Source organism: Rhipicephalus microplus, unplaced genomic scaffold (assembly GCF_043290135.1).
Source record: "Rhipicephalus microplus isolate Deutch F79 unplaced genomic scaffold, USDA_Rmic scaffold_12, whole genome shotgun sequence".
Lineage (NCBI taxonomy): Eukaryota > Metazoa > Arthropoda > Arachnida > Ixodida > Ixodidae > Rhipicephalus > Rhipicephalus microplus.
Window position 1 is genome coordinate 38,555,898 of NW_027464585.1, and position 10,559 is coordinate 38,566,456.

The 10,559-nt window shown below is 42.7% G+C and overlaps 1 protein-coding gene across 3 annotated transcripts in view; it reads left to right on the forward strand.

Moving 5' to 3' along the window:
• LOC142783830 (uncharacterized) overlaps positions 1-9,115 on the forward strand; it is a 456,044-nt gene extending 446,929 nt beyond the window's left edge. The window contains exons 2-3 of one of the 3 annotated variants that reach the window (XM_075882491.1): positions 1,909-4,968; positions 8,966-9,115. In XM_075882491.1, the coding sequence (XP_075738606.1) occupies positions 1,909-2,718 (810 nt within the window). In that variant the 3' untranslated portion in view covers positions 2,719-4,968; positions 8,966-9,115. Of the gene's footprint in view, positions 1-904; positions 4,969-8,965 lie in introns of those variants that run through there. The other 2 variants (XM_075882490.1, XM_075882489.1) reach the window with 2 other exon arrangements.
• Positions 9,116-10,559: the final 1,444 nt, after the last annotated feature.

The following is a 10,559-nucleotide window of genomic DNA, read 5'->3' on the forward strand; positions in this document are numbered from 1 at the left end:
TGTCAATGAGCCCCATCATGTAGTTGTTCTGCTCCTGAAGCCGGTTCACGAAGCCCTGAAAGTTTATAAGCTTGTCCTAGAACTCGTCTAAAAACTTCCGACAGATAGATGTGCACCATTGGAAAGAAAATACTTTGCGTCTCATGAATTGAAGCACCCAAGATTTTGGTGCACGGAAACTCTTCTCTCGTGAGCCCAGCTTCTCGAGCGAGTTCCACAGCTTTCTTGCGAATGGTATCCACGGTCACTGGCATTGAGCATGCATGGCATTGAGCATGCATTGAGCATGCATGAACTTCTCACACAAAGTTCCCTAGCATATTCTCCAGCTGCGAATGAACCACACTTCGCCCACGAAATGACATTTTCCGAGGATTGCACATCTGCAGCTTCCCTTGCTGCACCCTCCAATAGTGCACGCTTTTTTCTGATACATCAAACCGGCGCTGAGAAGCCATATTCCCATTCGCTTCTGTGAACTCAACAACCTCTAGTTTAAACGCAGCTGAGTACTGCCTTATCGTACCACTACTCATATTCAGTGACCAAAAAAAAAAAAGACCACTAAAAATGAAACACAATGTCAAGGGGAGCGAGAACTTAGAACAGATCGGAGGCAAATCACGAACACAAAAAAACAGACGAGAGAGAAAAAGAAAACAACCTGCTGTTGGATTTGAATGCGAATATGGACGTGTCCAGCTTCTATTGCACATGCAAGCCACATGTTGCCAGACAGCGGCACACTGTCGGCTAGACACCGCTATATAAAACGAGGAGCGACTTTAGCTCGTTGTTTTATTGAAAATATCTCGACCTACATTCCGGTTTATACGGTACTAGTAAGAGTACGACTACTCTATTTTCCATGCTTTCTTCAACGATGAGGAGCAGCATGTGCTGGAAATTCATGCTCTTTTGGTGATTTCAGCTTCATAGAAAAATGGTGGTTTCCAAGGAATGTTTAAGGCAATGGCTGCTGCGCCGCGCGGCGCTCCAGCCATCCCCACACAGAACTGGCTGCTGCGCCGCACGGAAGTGACGTCACAAAAATTGTTATGACATACGTCGTTTCCGATTTAGCGCGTTGTTCGAATTTACCGAATCGGAACGTGGCTCAGCTGGCCAGCAGACGCTCACTTGCTGCTGCTGCTGCTGCTGGAGTACGGCTGGTTGCTGCTTCTGCGAGCTGTCTACAGGCCTTGTTCTGCTACATACTGCTACATATTCGCAAGCCTCCAACATCATCTTCATCTAAGCTCAACCGCTTATTTTCACTGCTATTTTATATTTACTAACGTTGTTTATATCCATCCCAATACGTATTTTTGTGATTTTTCGCGTATAGGCTGATTTAGCAGTATCTGTGCGTGGCCCTTTCTTTGGTCATCCGTGTTAACGTGCTTCGTATCTGTGTCGTAGTGCATTTGCGTAGTTGACAGCCGTGTTTTAGACTAAATATTCACTTTCTTGTTTCTTTTTTTTTTCATGGTGTAATTCTGAATTGAAAGTGTGCGCAACATGACGCGTGTGTTAGTAGCGGGCGATTCAATGGTGAGATACGTCGACCAGTATTTCCCATCGCGCCGTGGCTTGTCTGTTAGCGTTGCCGCACACAGAGGAATAAGGATTGAGCACTTGCTCTCAATGATTGCTGACAAGCTGGCCAGTTTTGATGTTGTCATTGTACATGTTGGCACGAACAACACTGTTGACAGTGTCAACATGTGCATGGACAAATATCGCCAGCTCGCTCAGGGAATCATCGAAAGCAATCCCACGTTGCATGTAGCTTTTTCTGCCATTCTTCCTCGGGGGCAGAATCGGTACCGCCAAGGGGAAGAACAGTTGTGTGATGTTTGTCATTTGAATGACCACTACAGGAATGTGAATGCCGCACTCGCACAGCTTTGCCTGGAGAGGGGCTTCACTATCCTGGATAGTCTTGTGGACAGCTGGCCTGGATTCCTGAGCAGGGATGGTGTCCACCCCAGCCGGCTTGGCAACAAGGTGCTGGCAGACTTCCTGTACCGTGAGGCCTGTGCCTTGTCCACCCAACTAGAGAGGAGACACATCCAACAGTCCTACAAGGAGTCCAAGGCATCTGCATGGAGTGGGTGGGCTCGGCAGGAGCACTTTTCCATCAACTTGGAAGTCGATTTTCCAGCACTTGGTATGCATGCAGTTCAATATTCTCCAGCAGTAGGTGGACCTTCCGCTGCACCAGCTCCTGTCTGGAAAACCAGCAGGGCTCTCATGCAGAGACACGACACTGACCAACTGGCCAGTACCATTCATGGTATTGGCTTTACGCTCGTTGGCGGTGTCCGCGTTCGCTGCAAGGGAAGCAAGGCTTGGTGGACCTGGGACAGCCTGCCTTCCCCCATTTTCCATGGCACAAGTGTACCATGCAAGGGAAACACTGGAGAGAGGCCTATTCAGCCAATGATCCCTAGTCGAGGTGCAAGCACCACTTGTGACAGGAAAATAAGGAGAGCCTCACAGGAGCATGAGAGTGCTCTTGTGCGCTCTTCTGTGGGGGAAGAGGAGGCCAGTGCTGGAAAAGCAGCTGTGCCACAGGCTGTCGGCCAGTGTGGCGACAGTGGGTGGAAACCATGGTGCAGTCAAAGAAGAGCCGGCGGAAGGCTGCGGCACTGCACAAGCAAGAACAGAGCTCTAAACTGTGTGCAGACAGTGAAGGCAAAGTTCTTGCTGTGACAGCTGCCAAGTCCATCAGGTCCACTTCACCTATGACAGCAGTTGTGAGCCAGAAACAGATTCAGTCTGCTTATTCCGCTGTCTGTGGTAGAAAGCCTGAAGGACGAGCCAGTGTCTCGCACAACGTCATTCGTGATAGTTTTAAAAAGGTGCAGCGTGTTCCTAGCAAGCAGTTGAAAGACTGCTCAGTTAGTTCCGCGACTCACTGTGAATCTGTCACGAATGACGCTGTGAACGAGGTTTCTGTCTGCAAAAGCCATCTACCAGCACTGACTCGGGATTGCATGCGAATTGAGCGCGATCCTGGCACACAGAGGCTGGTGACCCTATGGAAGCTGGGTGCACTGCAGCTGTGCAGTACAAGTATTGTGAGGCTGCTTTGACATCCAGAAGCAGGCCTGTCAGCCTTGGTGCCCAGGCTATTTGTGTAAACACTGGTGCCAACCCAACCGTCCTCAATAACCCAGTAAATACACTATATGGTGGGGGTAGCAAAGTTTATTTAAATGCAACATTTGATAACTTTCCTTCTTTTAAGAAAAGCTTTGATGAGTGGTGCAGGGAGGGCAGGCATGTAGTCATGATAAATAAGAGCAATAAAAGTCCATTCACATCAGAAGATAAGGACTTCGAGTATATTAGGATTAAATATAGCTGCATTCACGGTCGCACAATAAAGCCCAGGGGGATAGGAAAGCGACCAAAGCAAGCTTACAATGGTACTGGCTGTGAAATGACAGTATCGGTAAGCCTATGTAAATCGCCTACTCTGCACTACAAGATAACTAAACTACAAGCTAAGCATAACCATCCCACAGAATATTATGATTTGTATCCTCAGAAGAGGCTCCTGAATCATGGAGAAAAAGAAGAATTCTTTGACTTAGCTAAATGTAATATTGGCGCAAAGGATTTTAAAAACTTGGTCGAGCAAAAAACTGGTAAGAAGTTAACTACAAAGGACATTAATAATTACAAGCAACGATTTTCTATTCCTATCCGCAATGAGCAGGCTCATGGTGAAATGGTTTTAGAGAAGGTAGAGACCTTGCTAAAAAATAATCCAAACTGGGTTATTCACTATGAAATGAATCAAAATAATAACCTGCAATTCATACTTCTTCAAACAACGCACATGCGTGAGATTTTGGAAAAGTATCCAGAGATTCTATTTATTGATGGAACGTATAAAGTGAATATTGAGGGTTATATTCTTTACTCTATATTAGTTCAAGACGGTCGTGGTCGTGGGAGACCTGTGTGTTATGCCTTCTTACGAAATGAGACGACTGAAATTGTTGAGCCCATGTTCACAAAGTTTGTAGATTTCAACCCATTTGTTGTGTCTGCTTGCAAAGTAGTGATGATTGATAAAGATCTCAATGAACTGCGCATTTTAACCAATATTCTTCCTAATTCTAACATACTTTTGTGTACGTGGCATGTGTTGCATTGTTTCCAGCAAAAGGTTAATGAAAAAGCTAGACAGCAACGTGATCAGTTGGTTCCTCTCTTAAAAAGCTTAGTTTATTTCCCCACTGAGCAAGACTACTTCGATAAGCTTGCTAACCTCCAAGCTATGACTTGCACAGATTTCATTTCTTACTATATGCATAACTGGCACTTGTGTAAGGAAATGTGGGTACATGCATATCGGCAAGCCCTTCCTACATTTGGTAATAATACTAATAATCGCATTGAGTGCCACAATCAAAAGATTAAAAATTATCTCTCTTCAAGCATGCATTTGGTTCAAGCAATAGAAGCATTGGTAGGTTATATTGATAATGATTCTTTATCTCTACAGTTCTCTAAGCTTAAAGAAATGAAGCTGAACCTAAACATAAATGATTTCAATGACCCATTTCAGCTAGAATTGTCCCGTAATTGCACTTCTGAGGCTACAAGTAAAGTACTAGAGCAGTATGAGAAGTTTAAAAATGTAAGTTATCAAGTCACTTCCACTCCTAATTCTTATGTTGTAGTTTCACCAAGATCACAGTACAGTGTTTCATTGTGCTTGGCTTCCTGCACATGTGCTTTTTATAACCAGTACACTCTGCCTTGTGCACATATTTTAGCAGTGCGTGACTTTACTAAGCAAGATCTTTTCGACAAGGCTTGCATACCAGACAGGTGGTGCAAGGATCATTTCCTGAGTGACAGCTGCACAACCACTAGTGCCACACCAGTGGTAACAAGCAGCATTCAGTCACCACCCTGTGTGAAGCTTGACACTGCACAAGAGAAGTATACTTATGCTTATAAGAGTCTTTGCGAAATGTCATAAACCGTGGCTAACGTATTATCTAATTGTGGTGAGAAGGAGTTAATGGAAAAACTTTCGTCCTGCGAGGCTTTCTTCAGAAATTTAACCACATTTCCTCGTAACCAAACTTCAGCAGCCATAAAGGCTGCACCAGCTCAGTTAGCACAAACTACTGCCACAAGTTATCTTGGGCATTCTAACAGTACAAAACTTGTGGTACCTTTGGTTAAAGCAAGAAGGGGGTGGCCAAAAAAAGTGAGAGCTGTCAAGCGTAAATTTTTCCCAAATCAAGTAAAAAAGGTAGGCCTTGCAACTGTTAAAGTAGACATGCTAAATGTCTACAAACGGTATTCTCTTTCAGATGCAGATTTAAATGTTCTGGTACAGGGCACCTCCATATCAGATAGCGTAATCAATGTCGCACAGTATTTAATTCAGAAAAAGTATCCTACTTGTGTCGGCTTTCAAGATGTCTTACTGGGCCGATGTTTACAATTAACTCAAATCAAAGGCCCTTTCGTTCAAATCTTGCATGTTCAGAACCCCAATCATTGGCTTACAGTAACAAATGTTGGTGCGGACAAAAACACAGTCTTCATATATGATTCAATTGATCAAGATACCCCTCCTGACACTGTTAGGCAAATCTGTCATATTCTAAAATTACAATCGCCAACATTAACCATTCAAACAATGAAGGCACAAAACCAGTGCAACACACTTGACTGTGGCTTGTTTGCAATTGCCAACATGTATTATATAGCGTCAGGCAGAAAACCAGAAACTTTGAACCTTAACCAAGTTATGCTACGCAAACATTTGCTGCAATGCATACAGAATGGTATGATCGAAGACTTTCCCCTCATAAACTCCATGGCTGCTCGCGTACAGCCAAGAGATAGTATTTACAAGTTACGTTGTGTCTGCCGGCAACCACAATATAGTGGGGTAGTATTGGACATTACTTGTGCAAGTTGTTCAAGAGGATTTCACGGAGCTTGTCTCGGCTCTTTAGCAGCTAACTTGGACAAAAAGGTATTCGTCTGTTCTCAGTCATGTTTGCTGGTTGCCAAGGAAAAGATACATTCTTCTAATTAATAATAGCATTCCATTTTGGTGTAGACATATGGAAAAATTTCTAAGCATTCTTCATGTCTCCTCGTCTAATTTTTGCTTTTCTTTAAAGGGCCACTCACCGGGTTTGGCGATTTTGAGCTGACAAGTGCAATGCGTACATCGGGAGTTTATGGTCACGTCTGCCAAACATTGCAACTCTATGCGACGTGGAAATGGGTCAAATTTCAAAACGAACGCTTCTCCCCCTTTTTTTTGGGTCGCGCCCCCAGAGAAGGAGGTTATTATGTGCAAGTATGAATCGCCCTACATACACAGCAGTGCAGTGACGTTGGTCCTATATGTATACGACTGTGCTCTGACGCTGCCAACAGTGGCACGTGACATGACGGAAATTATTTAACGTGACATCCGTAGTCAATGTAATTTGTTGCTTGAAGAGATTAATAAAACTTGGGATACATATTGAGACGCAATAGAAGAATGCGTTTGTCTTTTGCATTTTTTCCCCGTGAATTCCAACGAGATGCCGAGCTAATGTGCTGGCGTTTCGCATGCGTTTGTGTCTCCGCGGTTACTGCATCAAGCAGACTCCTGTCCTGGAAAAGAAATTAATGGTCCTGCGCATTCGAGCACTCATTATGCTCATCTTTTCAACCGCATCAAAGCCAGCGTTTCCAAACAATGTCGCAAAAACAGGCAGTAGACACAATACAATGCTGGTCAACAAAAAAACACCGCTCGCGCGCTCGAGGGTTGGGCTTGTTTGAGCACGTCATGTGCACGTGACCTCTTGGTTGGATGCTGGAGAGGGTAGGAAAGAGATTTGGCTTGTGAAGGCTACACGGGGCAGTGGCAAGGGTTTTGAGCTTGCCTCCTTTCATCCTTGTTTCCTGCTGTTAAAAAAAGAAGAAACTGTTTTCTCAGCTCGTAATGAACCGATTGAAAAACTTTTTGTGGTATAATGCTCTCCGTTAGATACACAACTTCCACAGTTTGTTATGGGACCTGGTGAGTGGCCCTTTAGGGACTGACTTCAGGGATCGAAAGTATGAAGTTAGGCATGTTGGTAATGCATAACGGATCACATAGCACAAAAATTTGACCCAGGACAAGAGAAGGAACAAACACGAGTGCTCACTTCCAAGAAGATTTATCTTGAAGAGCAAACACATATATACTCCTGAAATGTGAAAATCAGGCAAATCATTCAAGACGCCCACAACTGCCATGCGCAAATAAATATCTTACATTTTCAAAAAAGACAATTTGACAAAGCCTGAGACATAGTGCTGATGCAGTTCAGCTCTAGTCTACAAATCCTCTTTGCTTCGATAATTTCTCTTGTCATTTTATTTGTTGTTTTTTCTTCCAGCAATAATGATGTCCCGCAAAATCATTTTGCAGCCACACGTGCTGCAATAAACACCCTTGTAACCTCAAGAATGGTCGCAATCGTTTCTTGGCCTTGCACTGTAGCAGGTGTGGCTCCAAACCACTTTTGTGTGACACCATTATCATTGGGAAAAAAAAAACTACAAGAGAAATTGTCGTGGCGAAAAAGATTTGTAGACTAGAGCTGAACTGCATCAGTACTTTCTCTCACTCTGTCTCTAGAGATTTGTCAAAACGAATTGTCTTTGCTGAGGATGTAAGGTTTTCGTGCATGGCAGTTGTGGGCTTTTTGAATGATTTGTCTATTTTTCGCATTTGAAGAGTATATATGTTTGCTCTTCAAGATAAATCTTGTTGGAGGTGAGCACTCGTCTTTGTTCCTTCTCTTGTTCTGGGTCAAATTTTCACATTATGTGATGAGTTAACTTTCTGCATGCACCACCTTATTTTTTTTCCTTGTTGTAAGCTAGTGGTGGAGCGTTAACTAGAAGTACATAAAAGCATTGCCAAATGTATGTTACCCCAACGAACCAAATTCCTTTGTTGAGGCAATCCTTTCTGTGGCATTCCTTCTTTATTGACTTCTCATCACGTCAAACCTCACACCTGTCTCTTTCATAAAAGTTCTAGAACTAGTTCTTGCTTTGTTTTGTTTTTTTGCCAAAAGTAGAAAACTTCCCTTTGTTGAGCAAATTTTCCTGAACTAAAATATATTCATATCTAATGCACGGAATAAAAAATAAAAAACAAGAAAATTTATAGGCTGATCACTAAATGTCAATTGAATAAGGATTTCGGAAATACTACCATGAATGGCACACAGCAAATACTCATGCATGCAGCCTTTTACCATGTGCAGCTGTAAACTGCAAACAAAAAGTATCAGATATTGTATATGATTTGCTTTTTTTTCTTTTCAGCAACAGTAACTTGCCCTTTAAGAGAAAAATATGAATATAAAATTTTCAAAAATAGTCATTTTTGAAAACCTGTCAATATATCAAAATGGTTTAGTTGATTCATGATTATGCAAGCAGTTCTTGCATGCCTGTGGCACTGGGATTGTTAATGTAGGCAGGCTGAGTTTGTAATGCTCTAAAGCCTCAGCATTTTAGTGTTATATTACAATATAACATTCAAATATTTTATGAATGCAACTATATGAAATTTGCTCACAATGAGTTTGCTACAAATTAAGCAACCAAAGTCTGTGTATATATTGCCCACATTAAGGTCACACTGCCACAAGTCTCTAGGCGGAGCCTGACCGCTACAGAGCGCGTTCTCGGGTGGCGGATAGAGAAAAGTCTTGCAATGAAGTGATGCTAAGCAGCTTCTATTAATAAACAAGACTGGCACTTGTGCCCGCAGACCAACAGGCAGAAAATACATATGACAACAGGAGTCTTTTCACTACTGTGGTGGGCAAGTTGAAAGTTTCAGGTGCCATTTTTTAAACTCTTTGATTTATCTGTTGTTTTTTTCGTCTGTTTTCTTCATCTTGTACAGGTCCAGTACATTGTGGACTCACCCTGTTGTCAAGTCATCAGGAAGTTGGATGATGCTGTCTTCTTCTAGCTAAATTATGCAACTACTAAGAAGGGGATCAGAATTCTATTTTGTAGCAGTTATTTTACAAATAAATGTTAGTAAATTTTTTCTTGGTTGTAGTAGTGTCATTGTGTACTCACGGACCATAACATTACATAAGACAGGAATTCAAGTGCACAGCAAAAAAGTGCTGCTATGAGCACCTGTTATCAACATCAGCTGGTCATTCTTAATTTTGGTCTTTTATTTATCGCACATCGAGTAGCCGCAATTGCTTGGTTTACAGGCTGAGAGAAAATTTAGCTCCCTTTCTTACACGCCAAAGGTTGCTGGCAGTGAAACAGCGTTGTCAGCATTTTGATAGATACTTTGAAAATGAACGTGAAAACGACGGAGGGACAAGACAAAGGCGAAGTACTGAGTCTTTCTAATCTCGTGTCTCCGTCGTGTTCGTGGGCGTTTTCCAAAAATGCATAGTTTCCAACTCGACCTTACTGATATATTGTGAAAACTTTATGAAAACATGAATCCTCGAAGTTAAGTATAAAACTTTCACATAGAATGCATCACTTCTAGCATCAACAGTTGAGCTATTACAAAACTTTGATAAGTCGCAAGGCACGTAAAAGCAAGTATGGTCAAGCTTCACTGCCTTGTGAAAGCACTGCGGTAAAGCCAGCGTGAGCAGAAGAGCATTACATGATACGAAATGAACGCATGCACAGGCCACTTGTGCATCAAACAAATATAAGCATTTGCGACTGCTCAGGCCAAGTATGCATCTTGGCACGTCCGTTTCAGGCAAACAAAAGGACAAATACCAAACTATGATCAAGCTTCACCGCATGGAAAAAGCACTGCGGTAAATCCAGCGTGAGCAGAAGAGCATTACATGATACGAAATGAACGCATGTACAGGCCACTTGTGCATCAAACAAAAATAAGCATTTGCGACTGCTCAGGCCAAGTATGCATCTTGGCGAGTCCTTTTCAAACAGACAAAAAGACAATTACCAAAAGATGATTAAGCTTCACTGCATTGCGAAAGCGTTGCGGTAAAGCCTATAAGTAAATGATGTGCAGCAATCAAAGGATATATGCCTTATTCGTCGTACGCACCTGTTGGTGTATTAAAGCTGCTCACATTTGACAGGCTATTATGTGAGTGAGAGGCAATACCTGATGTGATAATAGCTGTTACATTTCTTTAATTGCTCACTTTGGGAACTATAGCTGGTTGATCGCAAGTTGAATTTGCATGAGTCCTTGAGTAACTTAGCCACGTGCCATCTTCGCACATGATGTCTTAGCTGTCACCGAGTTATATAGATACATTGACGTGGCGTGGCTTTGATTGCGCGCGCAGTGCTGTTTAGGTTAACTGCTGCAGATGGGGAATAAATATTTAAAATCTCGTGGTACGCGATGCATTTGGTATGGCATGCAGGGCTTATTCCTAATGTACGGCTCCTGCTTACGAGCTGCGCAGTCTGCGATCTGCGCCGATAGACAAACTGATGGTGGAAGAAAAATTGCTCTCTCCCACTAAAGG